The 18989-nt window shown below is 33.7% G+C and overlaps 1 protein-coding gene across 5 annotated transcripts in view; it reads left to right on the forward strand.

Annotated features, from left to right (window-relative positions):
- The window catches only part of LOC118192095 (cell adhesion molecule Dscam1-like), a 1228438-nt gene that overhangs the window by 317354 nt on the left and 892095 nt on the right, over positions 1-18989 (forward strand). For all 5 annotated transcript variants that reach the window (XM_085823258.1, XM_085823260.1, XM_085823262.1 and 2 more), the window contains exons 4-5: positions 4247-4393; positions 13998-14291. In XM_085823258.1, the coding sequence (XP_085679384.1) occupies positions 4247-4393; positions 13998-14291 (441 nt within the window). The remainder of the gene's footprint in view (positions 1-4246; positions 4394-13997; positions 14292-18989) is intronic.

Here is an 18989-nt window from a genome sequence, read left to right on the forward strand (position 1 = left end):
CTGTAGAGACATTAGGTTATTTTGAAGAAGGAGATGTGAAAATGTGCAGTTCCCTTATCGGGATTCGAACCTGTACATCTTGAATGCGCGCCGAGTGATCTTGAATACACCACGAAGGCATACAGAAAGGAGGGAGATAAATATTATATACTCCCTCTTTTAAAGAGCGGCTGAGAATTAGGGGACCCAATCGCCAAATCCTGGTGGTGACGAATTTTGCCTTTTAGTTCGGGAGTCATGGTAGAGTATTTTGAACAAGGATAAGCGATAAGCGACGGAGGACGTGGGCACTGTCCCTTTATTTGAATAAAGATACATGAAAAATGAGCAATTTTTCTCTCCGGGACTCGAACAAGGACCTCTCGAACACGCGCCGAGTGTGTTACCTTCACACCACGAGAGCATGTTAGAAGAAGAAAGAAAATACCTTAAGAAATTCAGATTTTAATCAAAATATTTGAACTTAACTGTAACTCAGACATAATCTTGACTGCCCCAATAAGGAACATTGAAACCTAAATTAAAAATTCGAGCTCAATAATAAAATTTCTAGCAATAAAAATAGCTGCAATGATTTACAATGTAAATATATGCAATACATTGTATGGCTAATTTTGAGTAATTAATCTACTGTCTTGCATTTGTTAAAGTTGGAATAAGGAGAACACAGTTAAAAAATAAAATAAATTTAAGACTAAATCTTCTCACGACATCTTTTATATTTACCGCTTTAAATGTCTCTGTCTAGTTAAATTCAAGAACTGTAGTAGACTCTCGATTAAACCCCATAGTACTTGGGGCAGATATTATATAACCAGAATAATACTTAGGACGGATGTGCAGCCAGTTTAACCAAAATCTTGTTTAATCCAATTGCAATTAAGGTACAAACATTGGATAGATATGTAACCCATACTACAAATAGCATAAAACTGGCATTTGTAAATTTATGAATTAAGTTTGTTTGGTTATGGAAAATAATTTATCATTCAGAACAACAATACAGTTTCGAAAAGAACAACCAAACGACGAATATTTTAGTTTTCATTACCCTTCTCTTTCCTGGAATCCATGGGGAAAACAATATTAATAGCTTTATACATAATTTAATATTTTTATTACTTAGGAGTTTCTTTTCAACTGATATTTTAGAAATATTTATATATTCCACATTATGTGCTGTTAAATTATGTATCACTGTGGATAAAAGCAAATTCTTTGTACTGTGACGCCATCTGGTATCACAGTCTTTATCCGCATATTTTCTTCTCCTTGATGTATTTTATCGTAGAAACGTGCTTTATTCTGATGGTTTGAGATATTAAATTTCTCATCGTTTTGCAATAAATAGATTTAAGTTTTCTTTTTTTATACAAAGCTCGCTACTCTGTTAATCTGCCTCCGGTTAACTGCAAGTTAATTGCATTAGGTAAAGTTCGAAGCATTAGCATTAGGTAGAGTTAGGAGAAAGAAAGAATCATATTCATCTTCCAATTATCATACTCCATCTTGGAAAAATATTTAAGCTACTTTTTTATCAAATTCCTTGCCATTGACGGTCAGGTCATAAGGCAAATTTAAACTACTTAAGGCCGAATAAAATTCAAATTATTATTTGGCTGCAAATTACTTAAAATATACTTAATTTATAATATATTAAATGTTCAATATAAATTTGGAAATTTAAGAAAAACATAGTTTTTTTTCTCTCTAGCTTCGAGCCTAACATTCGAAATACTTAATAAACTAACAGCATAGCTCTGATAAACATATATAAATGAAGATCGTATTGATGTCTGAAGACTAAGTATTTATAAGTTGCTAATCATCCCCCAAGTACTTTTTAGTTCTACAGAGTAACTTTGGATAACAGTATAAGGTATATCTCCCGTCTTCTTAGCATGCCTTTATGGTGTAGTGATCAGCACGCTCAGCGCGTATGTCCGTGGTTTGAGTCCCGGCAAGTGAGCTAATGTGGTGTTTTTCCCTTTTATCTAATAACTGAGTGTAGAGGAACCTAGTGAACAGCTAAGCAAATAATCGCTTCAGTAACAGAAACGTGAAACTCAAAAAGGGTTAATTACCCTTTATTGCTCAAAATAAGGATTAACAGATGGCCCCTTTCTCAGGACGTACAACAAAGCCTCCACTTGGGCTTGAACTCAAAATTAGGAGAAATAAGAACTTAACTAATGACTAACTGAAAGATTTAGCCTAAGCTAACACAATTCTAATCAGTTGGCCCCTACATATCGAATTAGCTAGCGAAGCTATCCAGGATCCGTATAATAATAATATAATGTATAATAATACGGTCGAGCGTAGTAACAGCTTAGAGAGATGTGGCCAAAAGGGAAACGCGCGCTATTCAGAAACTCTGATTCTCTCTCTCGAAGTCAGTGGAACTTGGACTTAAATACTACTCCTACTCATTTGCATTAAACGCGATTCTAAAATCAAATTCTGGCAAGGAATTTGCAAGCTGAAATTAGGAGAGATAAGAAAGGAACTTCAACTTAAGAATAACTGTTATAAACTTAGGACAAACCTTACAACAGTTACCAATTTTTCCAAATCAACGCGAAAAACTCCTATTTACCAATCCAGTAATCATTATTAGAATTCAAAAGTCCTTCTTAGTATGCACTGTGTAATGCTTAGAATTGTTACCAAAAGTACAAATTTTTGGAAATTTGGAAACAATAACTTTGTCGAATTTCACTTTCATTGGTAGCATAAACTAGTGAGCTGTAGGAAGACTACAGAGGAATAGTCCAATTGTCTTAAACTGTATACATACAAAATCAGAAGAAGTGTGTAAATAGCCTTTTATTTAAATACGAAGAAATAACAATGAACGAATATGGATAACCCAAGCCAAACACTTCTGGCTTAATTTAAATACGTAATGTTGAACTAATGCAAATGTAATATATCAGAACTGCTCACAAGATAAAATAAGGCGCAGGAAAGACTCTGGCTCATAGAAAACTGGTGGAACAAGCCAATGGCTAGAGGCACTCAACGCCACAGAATCAAATCACTTATAACTCACTGTTTAAAGTGGCCTGAAATATGCAGAGCACTCTCTAAAAATAACTTCCATAACCTTCGGATAAATAACACTTCTTTTTCTGTCAATCTGAATAAACGCTCGTTATCTCATTTAAGTTCTGGCATAAAACGTTGTGTGAAAAGAGAGTCACAGGGATCACGAAATGCTAACTTTTAGTTAAAAATAAATCGATAAAAACCTCGCAACTTATTGTGTTAATCTAAGTGCCAAATGAACTGAGTCGTATCACCAGACTTTTAGAAGATGACACCATTTCAAAAAGTGTATCTCTTTTAGAAGCTAATGTGCTTGTTTCCATACAGCATTTCGGAACTCAAAACGATTTAAATTTAAATGTATCAATGCGTTATTTTAAATATCTCATTTTGTTACACTGTGTATGAGATGCTTTCATTTGAAAACTAAAGCAAATACTCTGTACCACGTAGAAAATATCTTTGGTTTTATTCCAGGGATAGTTTTTTACATACAGAAAACGAAATCACTTGAATTACTATATGTTGTAGTTATAAATAGTTATCTGAATATATATATATATATATATAATCGTAAATTGGTGCGAAAACGAGTTATTCTACTACTTGCGCAATTGCTGCAAAGTAAGTTAATAATAATTTATTTACTAAAGAAATATTTATTATATTATCTCCTCAGATTATATATATATATATAAGGATTAAAGAGAAATATAAAACTGTCTTTAGCAGTACGTATTTAAAACATATAAAAACCGAAACTAAGATGTCTAGTTTAAACATCCACTGAAATGATTAGATAAATTTCCAAGACAGTCAGCACAGTCCAGGCACAACATTCATGTCTTCAATTCTTTAAGCCTTATTTCTAGAAACGACACAATCTTTCACAGTGTCTTCTGTTAACTTGAGAAAGTTCAGAGCTAAATAGATAATTCTCAAATCTCTTTTAGGAAGGGGAGAAAATGCTAACTTCCTGCTATCGCGCGCATTATTTAAACTAAAATTACGACTTTTATTTCGTTTCATAGTAATTATAATCTTTAATTCTGAGCTGAGAATTCTAACTGAAACTGAAAAAATAATAGTAATAAAAAACTTTTAATTCTAATAACTGTAATTATAATGTATTGTGAATGTCTCAACATTATTGCTAGTTAGCAAGTAAATTAAGTCCTTTATTTTTAATTTGTAGGAAAGTATAAAATTACAATGGATGGATCCCTCGTCATTGAGAAAGCCGATCTTTCTGATGGCAAGAAGAAGTACAGATGCATTTGTAGAGACGAAATGGATAATGAATCAGTTTCAAGTATCCCTTGGGGTCAACTTATTGTTACAGGTAGGTTTTTAAATTAGTTTAGACCTTTGATACATTTATCATTATGAATTTAATTTATATTTCACCTCAGTAAACAAACTAACATTTATCGCATGGCTTTTGTAATTGAAAAAGAATTTTAGTTTTTCTAACTTATTTTAAAATAAAACAAACTTTCCTCTTACGATAAATTTAAACAGGGATCATTCTTAACAAAATCGTGATGTTAATCTTCATGTAATCTTAATATAACTTAATGTAATCATAATCTCACGTTTAGCAATCGTAATGAAAAATATGTTTACTTGTTCCACTGCTTTTAAAAATATAATATAGTTTTTCAATAAAATTTCATTTTACGGGTGTTCTGTTTAAACGATCATAAAGTATAAATATTAGACGACGTACTTTACCCTTTTTAGTGCTCACCAGTATTCTACAGTATTTTGAGTTTTATTACTTTAACTTCACTTTTTAAAATTGTTTTATAAAAAGGAGGTTTTATTTTTGTCCTTTCTAAATATATTAAACTAGCTTTATTCATATGGTAACATTGTAACAGTAATAACATAAATTGTTATTAATTGCTTGAAGCAATTTTTTACCCGCAATGCTCATTTTACTTCCTTGTACGAAGTAAAAAGGAAGTAAAAATAATCGGGAAAAATTCTTATTTCAACGAAATTATCCATCTTGCCCGCAATTTAACGATGTTTTTTGCGTGACATCTGTACGTAAGTACAAAATAAAGGACTCGTTTTCCCCAAACGAATTATAAAACTGATTCAGAAGAGATCTTTTCGTGATGTCTGTACGTATGTGTACTAAATCAAAAACATAACTCAAAAACTAGTATACTCAGAACATTGAAATGTTGTATATAAGACTGCTATAACATGTAGATGTGCAGCTCCTATTTTGGTTGCAATCGGCTGCACCAAAGTATATAAATATAGACATATATCTACTCTGTTACTCGGCTCAGCGAGCTTAGTTTCTTTATTCTTATATGTTCGTAAATTGTGCATTTTTGGCTTCAAATATGATTAAATTATGTTGTTCTTATCTTCCGGTTAAGGATTTTAATTCCTTTTGTAAATATGCAAGGAATATCTGTACAATTATCAACAATTTAAAAGCTGTTTAAGTGCGGTTAAGCCTAATTTTTTAATAACATGGCTGACATATTTGTTTACATTTGAAGCAGCAGAATAGTAGATTTGTTGCCAGTCTAGAGAAACTAAGCTTCGCAACAACAAAAATAACGCCTGTTTTGAATATTATTGTATATTATTTGTCATTTGAAACAATTCCGTAATTGGAATTGAAACTATATACCTTTGACTAACTGTTGTGAAAATGAAGACCAAGTAAAGACTTTTAAGCCGGGTAGGGGGAGTGCTGTATATTATATTCTTTTGATACTGCCGATTGCGATTAAAAACGTAGAGTCAAAAGGGATTCGAGAATGGTCAAAATAAATGTTTCCTTTAAAATCGGATAACACAGTGTTTCGCGATTACAATTCTTCTTTTATACCTCGTACGAGGGAATAAAAATTTATATAAAACTGAAAAAGACGAATTTCAGTCAAACGCTGATATCAAATGATAATGCGCGTCTACTTGAGGTGTACTGCTTCAAAGCAGTTGCCATTATCTGTATTTGTTCCATAAAACTGTTATTTAAACTTCTTTATTCATAAGGTTTCATAAAAAGGAAAAATTGAGTGAATATATAAAGTAATAAGTTTTATATAAAAACTTGTTTGCATGGTCTTTTATAGTGATTCTAAGACTAAATACGTCTATTAACATGCATTTAAAGGGAAGCAAACAAACAAACAAACAAAAAAACATATGATATGATGATAAATCTTTGCACAGAAATATTTCATTAGTAAACTCCAAAAGTTCTAATTCTTGGAAAAGGTGGTCTGCTTAGTGCCAAATGTCTGTGATTATCACAAAAGTTCAGTCAGTGAAAAATTACAACCAGAGCTTCTGCAAAAGCTCAGTCTTCACAACGCAGTTTAGCATCGCATTAGAAGCATTTTCTCTTTACGGCGAGGAATCCTTTCTCCTTCTACTGACTTCTCTAAAAAACAAAAAAGAAAGCAACGAAGAAAAGAACCACATGGTTGTTTGATTCTCAAAGTGTGCTCCTGGATAGCAGTGTTCCTGCAACTTTGCTGTATTTTGCTATATTTTAAGAGTCAGTGTTTCATGCCTTTCATATGTTTGAAAATTATTTGAGCATTGTTTGCGTGTGTAATATGGTCATTATCAACATCTTCGACTCAACATCAAAAATATATACGGAAGATAAAAATAATAATAAGCATATATATGTAAGATAAAAAAATATGAAGCTCAAATGTGCTAACTTTCCACTTCCTAGAATCTAAATTGCGTCGTCTGAAAAATTAATTTGTTTCCTATTTATGTAATCATGCTACAGTACATTATCCAATTTGGAAACTCACCAACAGAAATATTTCGGTTCTCGAACTTTTTTTGAGTTCTGAATTAGCTACGTCATCATCGTTATGAAGTTTTATGTTATCCTTGGCATTCAAAGATATAAAGAGCGAGGTAAAATTTTTAAAGTCTATCAAAGTACCTTTTATTAATACCACGTTACATAAGTTTAAAAATACAGACATATATTTAAAAATATAGAAATATTATAGACGTTTAAAAATTAAATAACCTCTCATGAAACTTGAGCTCTTTTGAAATTTCCAGGTGAAAAACATCAGAAAAATTCTGTAACAAACGACATACGGCTAAATCTTCCAATTTTCAGAGTATGTCATTAAAAATATATGGATCTTTCTTCTGTTAAAGAATTCCGAATACTTAATGGCTTCACGTTCAGAGTATGTTAGTAGTCTAAATTTTAACGCAATAGCCAAAAACAAATTCTCCGTATTGTCTGAAAGGAACGTGTATGATTTTTTTTTTTTTTTTTTTTTTTTTTTTTTTTTTTTTATCTTGTTCACTTTGGCATTGACATTTTCACTTGACTATGAAATTAATGTAGCAACTGACAAAAAATAAAATAACAAGCAACGTCTTCGCCGAGAAGCGAACTATGGACCTCTGTAATACGCGCCCAGCATGTAGACCACAACACCACGAAGGCACGCTAGGAAGGCGGGAGAAATACATCATATACTCCATTTCTTAAAGGACTTGACTGGGTTTTCTTAGGGGACCCAGTCGCCAAATCCTGAGTGTGGAGAATCATCATCCATCACCTTTTAGTTCGGAGGCCACTGTACAGACATTACGCACTTTGGAAGCAGGAGATGTGAAAAATGAGTAACGCCTTCTCCGAGAATCGAACCATGGACCTCTGAAATACGCATCCAGCGTGCAGACCACCACGAAGCCATGCCAAGAAGGTGGGAGGAATACCTTTTAAGGGACGACTTAGGTTTTTAGGGGACCCAATTGCCAAATCCTGGGTATGAACAATCATAATCCTCGAACATTTTAGTTCGGGAGCCACATTAGGAACATTAGGTAATTTTGGAAGCAGGAAAGATGAAAAATTAGCAATGCCTTCGCCGGGAATCGAACCACAAACCTCTGGAATGCTCGTCCAGCATACAGACCACTACGCCACGAAAGCACGCTAAGAAGGCGGGAGAAACACCTTATATACTTCCCCTTTAAAAGGGTGACCTGGATTTTAGGGGACCCATTCTCGCCATATCCTGGGTGGGGAGAATCATCATCCACCACTGTTTTAGTTCGGGCGCCACTTGTAGAGACATTAGGTAATTTGGAAGAAGAGATGGGAAATGTGCAACGCCTCCACCGGGAATTGAACTTCTGGAATTCGCGCCCAACATGCAGACCACCCCACGACGAAGGCATGGCAAGTAAATGGGAGAAATAGCTTATAATGTAAAATTATCGGCCTCGTTATGCGAGGATCTTGCTAACGGCTAGTTTCTTTAGTCGAGAGTTCCAGAGCCTTCTGGAGAGTTGTTCTGTTGGAAATTATCTGTAGACTGAATTAACCACGCCTTTTTAATTTTTCAGTAGAATTTTACACCCTCCGATTCCTTATATCTGTAACGATATCGGAGGAAAAACAAGATGTCGTTTACTTTAGATTAAAGATACTCATTAAATCAGATAAATGAAACGGCTCGCTTGAATCGAAGGACAAGACGTTTCTTTAAAGGCATAATTAATTATGCATTTTATTTCAATTATTTTGCAACAAACCGCTTCATTACTAAAATCATATCTATTTTTAAATCTTTAAACCTACTGTTCCAATCATAGTCTCGTGATAAACTGAGGCGTTGCCGCTCTTTTTCATATAAAGTATCAACTGAGGCAATTTACTTACCATAAGTGGCGCGACATTCTCCCCAGTTGAGTTTTAGGACCTTTGGGAGAAAACTCAACAAAATATAAACATTAAATGTAAACTTTCTAAAATACATGAAATATTCAAAATATAAAATGTCAAATTAATGTTCACATTATTCGAATGTTCGGTAACTTCTAAGGGGTACATTCTTTGAATAGGTCTGAGTAAAGATCCTTTACAAGCTTTCAATTTCAAAAGTCTTGTACGTCCGTCTCTCCCAGAAAAGAGTTCGATCACTCTTGCTAATGGCCAGTGAATTCGTTTTTTATCCTCTGAACCAATCAACATATAAAAATAGCACTTATTTTTATTCTTAGTATAACAGAGGTTTTTATCTATTTATTTTTAACTAATAAAGTAAACTAAACTAAACTCAGTGGCGTAACAGCCCTAATGAGCCGAGGCCTGCAGTGTTCGAAATCTGCTTTCTTGACCGTGGGCCCTGGTATGTGTAAGCATATGCTCTGAACAATTGGTCAGCTTGTCACAAGACTCCCAGTGTTTAGTCCCCAAGCGAACTTGGTACTCATTTTATTGAGCAAGTGATGAAAATCAAGGGATGAAAGGCTGAGTCGACCTTGCCCATTCCGGGAATCGAACCCCCTGTGGTGCTGCTGCGCGAAGCGCTAGCCACTGCGCCACCGGGCCTATTTTTAACTAATAGTTAATTTTAAGTTTTAGTGGTTTCCTGTCACTCGCTTTTGACCCACGCTTTTTCATTAGAGAATGTAAATGAGATAGCGAACGATAGAGGTAGGAAAAGCGTTTTTTAAGAGAAAGGATACGCAAGTTATTTTTAGAGCATGTCTGCCTTTTCCAGGCCACGTTCTACCGTGAATATTAGCGATTTAATTCTTGAGTGTTTCTAGCCATTTCCCTTCTCTCGCCGGTTTTTCTACAAACCAGAGCCTTTCCTGCGCGTTTAAGTTATCCTGCGAGCCGTTAGGCTAATCTGATATATTTAAATTAGCTCAACATTATTTATTTAAATTAAGCCTGACGTGTTGGCTTATGCAAACCCAGGTTGGGGCATTGCAATTTTTTTGTGTTCATAATAAAAGGGCTAATTTACTCCCTTCTTTCGACTTTGTTGCTTTACAGTTTAAGACAAGAGGACTATTCCGTTGTAGTCTTCCTAGAGCTCACTAGTTTATGCTGCAAAAGAAAGTGACATTCTATAATAGTAATACATGGACTTTATTCTTCGCCTCTATAAAATGCGTTCCGCTAAACTTTGAGAAAGCCACAGCTGTGACGTTTGTGTTTGACGTCTGAGTGCATTTTAAAGATTTGGATTCCTTTTATGTCAGCATAACACCAGTAGTGGAATAGTTCATACCGCTACTGTTTTAGCCCAAGCGAACGGGCTATTTGCATGGTCTGATTTTGTGGTTTTGCCCATCTGTTATAGTAGTATAATTTGTTTTCCTCAGGAAGCTCTTCAGTGAACATCCATCCTCTTAGGCAGGCAATCCTCGTGTGCTATGAGTGTTAACTTTTGACTACTATGGGCCCATATATGCGTCCAGCTTAAAACATCGGTGCATCCTATGGGCGCAAGTGCGCACTCGGCGAAGGTTTGTCTGTTTACTGCTGTCTTATGTGTATGTTCGGAAACAATTTCTATCGTGTATATATGAAACTCGAAAAACCTCATACTTCTTTCGTTGCTTAGCAATGAAAAAAAATTTAAATCTCGTTTGAGACCGCGATGCGCTTCAGCCTAGAGCAAACTAGCAGTGAAAGAACTAAACTTAACCATTTTCTGTCTCAGTTAGAAACATTTGGTATATTTTATGTCCGTTGCGTCTTAAATACTTTTAAAATATAAAACCGTGAACCCTTTAAGTTAAGGAAAACTTACAGTGGTAAATCCTTTTTTCAAATCAGTGTTTTAAATTTACTTTAAAAGTATGTATGTAAGAATTTAATTACTCTATTTATAATCACCATCTATGAACTTTTTAAATTATGCAGATCCGTGCTATTGTGAGAATTCTGGCGCAGTATAAGTTTCAGAATCTTTCCATTTAAATTTTTATATTTAAACAGAATTTTATTTTGATTATTTATTTATTTTTTATTACAAGAAGCATTTTATTAACAAGAGATATGCGTTTAAAATGTGTGAAGCTAGTAAAATTGTTTAACTGAATTTTAATTAATCCGAATTAACCGAAATGAAATTATAATAACTGTTTAAACGATGAAGACCTTACTAAACAAGAACTTTATTTGAAAAACGAATTGCAGCTACAAAAGACTATTGATTGAATGGAATTATTAAGATTAATATTTAATAAGCTTAATTTGTTAATAGAAAATATTTCGCGAAAATGGTATGCATTTATTCATAAATCCATAAATGTGACCCTAAATGCATGAACGCATTTACGCATAAATTGAAACTTGTTATTATCTTTATTATGAGGTATTATTTGTCGTTTATTATAATCATCTATGTATTATTATTATTACTATTCATTATTATCATTTATGCATAAACACATTTATGCATTATTACCATTTATGCATTTATGCGTAAATTCGTAAATAGTAAGGCACAGACTTTTAGCATAGAAACTCTATCGATTTCGAGGGCGAACAAAATCCCTCTTCATCAGGAGTAAAGAAATCTGCAACTGGCCGTATGTGCCTTGTCCAACAGTCGTTGCAGATTTCTTTGCTCCTGATGAAGAGGGATTTTGTTCGCCCTCGAAATCGATAGAGTTTCTATAACCCAGGTTTTTACTTCACTTTTATTTAAATCATAAATAATATGTAATTTCATATTCGCAGAGATTTCTGTTCTCGGTTTTTTCTCAGACAGGTAGAAACAACAAGAAATAATATATTGTTGTTAAGAAATAAAGCAAAAACTAAGAACTTTAAGACATTATTAATGTGAATTCTCATCGAGTTAGCTTCCTTTTAAGAAAGAGGCACAGCAAATAGTAGGATCAGTTCATATCTGATTTATAAGTTTACGTAAAGCCAATATCGACAACAGAACACGTTTTGCTGTATTAAACTATCTTGCCGGAGATCATAAGATTTAGCTTGTCTCTCCACTGGATCCATGAAAAAATTGTTGCCATCGATCAAAATGAAAGGAATGGGAAGGAAATGAATGAAAACACAAAGTTTTTGTATCTGTACTTGGCAGCATTACTTTCTAGTGCAAAATAGTTTACGTAAGGAAATAGGAAGCATTGGAGTAACAGCTACCATCTCTTAAAAAATGTTACGCTAAATTATGAGAAGGTCACAGCTGTGAAAAATGTCAAACGAAGTTTCGACGAGTGCACTTTAAAAGATTCGGATTCCATCCCCCCTCTCCGTTGTTGCAGCCACCTGCTAAACTTTTGCGTAATGCGTAGCGCATCAGATATTTTGAAAACATGAAACCGATTTAGCAAAGGAAAAGACTGCAGTTGGAAAAGCAAACTTTTTACAGTTTGAAAATAAAAGCAAATAAAAATGCCTCTAGCTCTCTGTATATTTATTATTTCTGTTGTTTGAAATTTTGTAGTTGATAGTTTTCTCTGATTGTTAATCTTTTTAATATTATTTAACTTATAGTATGCATAAAATGCCTTCAAGGAATTAAAAATTATTTTACATGTTCACGAAATTAGATCTCCCAATAAAGTGCTGGATATAGGCTTCATTTATTAATAAGACTTATTAGGTCATTAATAAGAGTTTTATTAATAAAAGTCATTAGGTTAATTGGAAGCAGAAAAGATGTAAAATATGCAACCGCCTTCGCCGGGAATCGAACCACGGACATCTGGAATACCGGCCAAGCGTGCTACCGTTACACCACGAAAGCACGCTAGGGAAATGGAAAAAATACCTTATATACTCCCCCTTTTTAAAGGGCGACTAGGGTTTTAGGGGACCTAGTAGCCAAATCCTGGGTGCGGAGAATCATCATCCACAACCCTTTTAGTTCGGGTGCCGCTTGTAGAGTCATTAGGTTAATTGGAAGCAGAAAAGATGAAAAATATGCAATCGCCTTTGCCGGAAATCGAACCACGGACCTCTGGAATACCGGCCCAGCGTGCTACCGTTACACCACGAAGGCACGCTAGGGAAGTGGGAGAAATACCTTATAGACTGACCTTTATATTTATTATTTCATGTTTAATGAAGTAAAATCAAGCTCGTGTCTTTATAAAGAAATAATGTTTATAAACCCTACATAGCTAAAAATTCCATAATGGAAGTACTATTTTAGCATGCGTTAGACGACAGAGATTGTTCATAAAATATAGGATTGTGGGGTCCCACCCTTTTATCTAACAACTAAATGTGGAGGAACCCAGTCAACAGGTAAGCGAATAATCTTTTTAGTTCAGGAACAGAGATGTAAACTCGAGAAGGGTTAACTACCCTTTATTGTTAAAAAATAAGAGCTAACGGATGGCCCCTTTCTCATGGCGTACAGCAAAACCTCCACTTGAGCACTCAAAATAATAAGAAATAATTAAATAATTCTTAACCAATATAGCCGAAGCTATCAAAGGTCCTGGATTAAGGTCTAGTTTACTAAGAGCTTAGAGCGATGTACCCAAAAGGCGAACGCTCACTAGTCAGAAACTCTGAGGCTGTCTCTCGAAGTCAGTGGAACTTCGACTTAAATACTGCTCTTACTCATTTGTATTAAACGCGATTCTTAAAACACATTCTGGTAGGAAGTTGAAAGCTAAAATTAGGATGATCAGGAAAGTAGCTTTAACTAAAAATAATTTTTAAAAACTTAGGTCAAACCTTCCAGGCTTGATGTGGAAAGAGGCATAGGAGCTTTCCACGAAAGATACTCGTAATGTTTGCAAAGAAATAACCTTTTACTAAATGGAATTTGTGGCTAATCCTTAAGCGACTTATGGCTATGTCTTCAGAAACACTATAGAGACTTGAGAAGGGTGTAAAAGACCCTACATTTTAAAGCTAAATAAGATAAACAGAAGGCAAAGTAGTGCTTACAAATTAACCAACATTTATAAAGAGAACTCAAAATAGAAATTCAATGTAAAATTAAATCTAAATAGATAAAATCCAAAGGTTAAACAGAGTAATTTAAATGCGAAGTCAGGTTAAAGCTTTAGATTTTGGCAACAGAGAGATTTTTCTGCTTCTATAACGCCAAATTTTATAATTGATGTTACAATTACTTTGTGGCATTACATGAAAAATATCTAACAGATAAAAATTTAATTTTTAGAACCAGCTACTTTACTCGTACCTCGCATCCGCAACATTGTTCGAGAGCATCATTTCAAAGTTGGTGACACAGCTGAGCTCTTCTGCTTAGCTCAAGGATATCCGGTGCCTTCGTACACCTGGTACAGACAAGAAGGAGCTCGTTTACAACAATTGTCTTCAAATCGCAGAATGCAAGTTTTAAAATCGACTCTTCACATCCATAAGGCTTCTAAAATGGATACCGCAACTTACATTTGCGTGGCTAATAACAGCGCAGGAGAAGACAGGACTCATTTGCAACTCATTGTGACAGGTAAGATTTGAGTTACTTAATTTCAATTTGTATATAACATTGACAGCATTTATTGATGAAAATGAAACCTTTATAACCAGATTAAAAGGTTATTTAAGACGAAATACTATTCTTCACACATATTCATAAATATTATATTACTTTGACGCAAGTAACGGTCTGGGTAATATGAAACTGCCATTTTTATTTTCCCATTGAATATCCTGTTTATCAGGTATTTATATAATAGAGAAGATAGCATTCAATTCTAAGGAGGAATGAGTTACACTTTGATCACGTACGTTCATTTAGAACCTGTGAGTTTTATTATGATAAGAAACACTTTCATAAAACTATTTGTTGACGACAATGTTTTAACAAGGACGGCAACGTTAGTAAGTAAAAAATATGTAAATAGCAAAGATTTTCAAAAATGTATCTTTCTACATTTTATGAAGATAAAGAAAGCTCTCAATCGATTTCGAGGACAGCTAAAGCTCCAATCACATTATGTTTCAGCTACACGGGACTTGAAGTCGAAAGGAACAATTCTCAAAACCCGCACAATTCCAAGAAACCCACGTAGTTAGGTTACCATTCTCACTTACTACAAAGACTTGAACGCCAAACACTAATCGATTATCGCTCAGACTGGGATGACGTGATGCTTCAGAAGCAGAACTTTCGTCTGATTGGGTTACCTCTGCACGGGACAGAGAGCCCGGCGAGACATTTTCGATGAGGTTTGAAAAAATCCCGCGTAGCCGCAACACCATTTTCGCAGCTAGACGGGACTTCGCTTCAGGCGTGGCTCTTTTTTCTAGGAATTCGCTTGCTTAAACCAGTGCTACCAGAATCGCATTTCTGAGAAAAATCCCGTCTAGCAGGGACTCTAGCCATACGTGATAACCTCTTAAAGGTCCCTCCTCATCAGGAAAATGAAATTACTGAAAAGGGGAAAAAAGAAGAGAAATAAAGCATTGGCAAAGCATGCTCTAGGTTAGTGACACATACTTGTGATAGGGCTGCTGTTGACTTGGGACCATTGTATTATTTCTCTAAAGCCCAAATATGTATTTAGTATAATCCAACTGAAAAATAAAATTTTTAGCTCAAAGGGCGTAAGTCATAAAGGGCTATTAATTTCATTTTGGCATTTTGCATTGAAAACTTTAAATGCCTGCTTCACTTTTAAAATTGGCGCCACCAAATATTATCGACCTGTATTATATTTAAAGGAATTAAATAATAAAGAATCTGCATAGATGTATGTATGTTTTTCGCCATCAAATTTTGAATTTTTTTTTTTTGGTACCTAGAGCCATCAAATTTTAAATTACGTACGTCTCTACCCGAATATGGGCATCTAGAAGCGCAAATTTGGAATTTGTTTTATTATCTATTTCATATTTTTTAAAGTATTTATGAGTTTTTGATTAAGAAACTCAACGATTTCAAAGCGGGCAATGGCAACAGTGCGAAAACAAGTATTTCCAACTCGCGAGGCTGTGTACAGGAAATTCTAAAGATATGCTGTTTTAAATATTTTGTAATATTACTGTTGAATGGAATTTTATGATTCAAGTTTGAAGAACATGATATTTAATAAATAAAGGTAATACAAAAAAAAACTTTAAAAAGTGTCTCTTTGGGCGTAATGTAAAATCTGAAAGCTTCCATACTTTTTAAATTATATTTACTGAATAAATATTATTCTAAAATGCATAGCATTTTATTTCAGTTAACAAAGAATAATATATATTTATTTAAAGGATAATTTAGACAATATCAGACGTAATCTTGTTTCTACAGAAACAAATAAAACTACATTTTTATCTGTATACATATACAATATGGTTTCAAATAAATTAAACAATTAAACTGCATTTTTATCTGCCTACACCGCAATAAAATTTCCAATTAATAAAATAATTAAATTAGATATTATTTGTATAGATTTTTAAAATTACAAACGCTAAATGTTTTTCTATGTTCACTTTGCTACACTTAAAGGAATAAGTTATTTCATACTTGCAAAAAGCAGGTGTAATGAAGTTTCTAATCAAATAAAAATAAATTCAAATATTATATCTTTATTTGCATAGAATTAAGAAGTACCAATATTGACAATAAAATACATGTTTTCTTAAAACTCTGTATGGAATATTATTTAAATAAAATTATCATATGCACGCTTAATTTTAAAAAACTAGGAAAAGAAGTTGGATAAATTCGAATAAATGATGTTGGGATCCAATTAAATGGCATTCTGCTATATCGTAATTTTTTTGCGAGAGTATTTCAATAAATTAAAACAAAATTTAAAAAAATGCATTAATGTTCCACTATTCTTTTGAATCCTTCCTGGGGTTGATTCAGGAGTATTCCTGGGAAGTACTGGTTAGGATCTGTACTTAGGCAGTCTCAACCACGAGGCTATATATAGTAGCTTCACAGGACTAGAACCTCCGTTCATTGGGGAGGGGGTGATTCAGGCACCGACAGGACAGTACTTGTCTGCCCCTTGGCTGTGGTGTCGTAAAAATTGTTTGAAATTGTGGTTGTCTTTGGTGGTTCGGTCCCCTTCGGTTCCTCTGAGGGACCGACATTTCAGACGACACACCTTTACCTTTGTTTAAGTTGCGGCCGGGGTAGCGACTGGTAGCAGTGTTGTTGTTGCCCAGTGGATACTGCAGGGGCTGCACCCGCTTGAATGGTCTCCTGGGTATGGATGCTGATTCCTAAAAGGCCAAACTGCTAGTGCTGGGGGGGGGGTCTGTCTGTGGTCTTCTGCCCCTATCCTTTTGAATATAAGTAAAAATTAATGTTAACTATCCTTGCTTTATTATTTAAGCAGCGTATAAATAATTTACATAATTTTCGTCTTGAATATTAGAAAATCTACAAATCATAATGGCATTTGTAGGATAAATATGCGTCCCCCTTGAATATGATTAATAACTGTTGTTATAAAAGTAACGTTATATTATTACAGAAATAGAGTGGAATATTTTGCTCTATTTAAAAAAAATTGCCATGTAAAAAATTATGTATCGAATCACGACCAACAGTCTGCTCAGTTACTACATTTACTATGGCTCTTGTTTTTAGGCAAAAATATATAGTATACTATATAGTAGCTAAATATATAGTAGCGAATATATTTATATATATTCCTGGGTAGCAAAGATATACCTGGGTATATAGTAGCAAAATATACATTTAATAGTAGCAAAATATATAATTGCTAAAGCTATGGTATTGCTTTAGTTACTATTAAAATATATCATTGCTTTAGCTACATACTATCACTGCTTTAGGTACTATTCACTATTAGTAAAGTAAATTTATCCTATTGTCTTCCATTCAATTCATGTTTTTTAAATATGCAAATCAGGTATTAAACAGATCTCAGTATTCCCTTAAAAGAAGAGTTAAAAATGTAAATGCTGAATTCCGCTTTTAGTTTTATGCAGTTTTTATCATTCACGTTAATGTAAAAAATATTAAAATTCAGCAATAACATATCTTGCTGGAATTAAACATGGAAAAGTACCATTAAGAAAACCATTACTACAGATCTTAAGAAGGAAAAAAGGTAAAAAATTCTTTTAATTTTTCATTCTTCTGCTTGTATTCTTTTTCCTCCTTTTCAAACATTATCCTCCATGCCGCTCGCGTTTTCCATTATGACCTCGAGAAAGCAATAAAGTTTAAGACAAATAAAAACAGACAGGAATAGTAGCTGTTTGCATATCAGTTCATGACGTATTTGGGAAAAGTGCACTCTGCGCGGAAAGTCTTTTATCTGTTGATAAGATATTCTCTCAATAGTTAAGCCTTTTTTATCCTTTCTATTTCTCCGTGAAGTTGTTTTTTCTTTGCACAGTCATTATCGATGTCGTTCTCTTTTGTCGTCTCTGTGTTGATATTTTATCGATTACCCCCGAGGCACTTAAAATCATCTTTACTTTCGGTATACTTCCCTACCCACTCTCTTTTTGTTTTCTCATTGGGCGACAATAAGACGAGCCAAAACGATTCGAGATAAAACTTACGGATATCGCGCCCTGGATTGGATCGTAATGCTCTAAGCTGACGGAGTAAAAACGAAAGAACACTGGATAAGTAGGATTAATCTATTGCTGCATCTGTTTTAAGCAGGAGATCCTGAAGGTTAAATTACAAATTGCGTTTTCTAAAGAGTTCGTCTGCTGGATGATTATCGCTGTAGCGTTATCGTTAACAGCATATATATATATATTACTCAGCATAATATATACATAAATGTATTATTCAGAATACACACACACACACACACACATATATATATATATATATAAGCATAATAATAGACTAAAAATTAAAAACATATTTTTTTAAACCTGTCCTGCGCTATAACTACAGGATTGAAGTAAAATAAACTTTAAGCTTTTAAAATTAGTATCAAATTGGAATCAAAGCAAGATAATTTCTCAGCAATATTAATAATTGTAACCGTATAAAAATTGTTCATTATTAAAGGGAAAAACTTTGCAAACAAACTTACCAATCGGAAAGCGACAAAAAAAAAAAACCTTAATGAAACAGAAACAATAGCGCTATAAGCTGCTAATGGTAAGTACAAAAGTAAGCATAATAATAGGCTAAAAACTAAAAACACACATTTTTACACCCGTCCCCTGCGCAGGATTAAAGTAAAATAATATTAAAGCTTTT

The sequence above is a fragment of the Stegodyphus dumicola genome, chromosome 9, assembly GCF_044657685.1.
Source record: "Stegodyphus dumicola isolate Sdum_Otavi_A_Nest chromosome 9, ASM4465768v1".
NCBI classification, from domain to species: Eukaryota; Metazoa; Arthropoda; class Arachnida; order Araneae; family Eresidae; genus Stegodyphus; species Stegodyphus dumicola.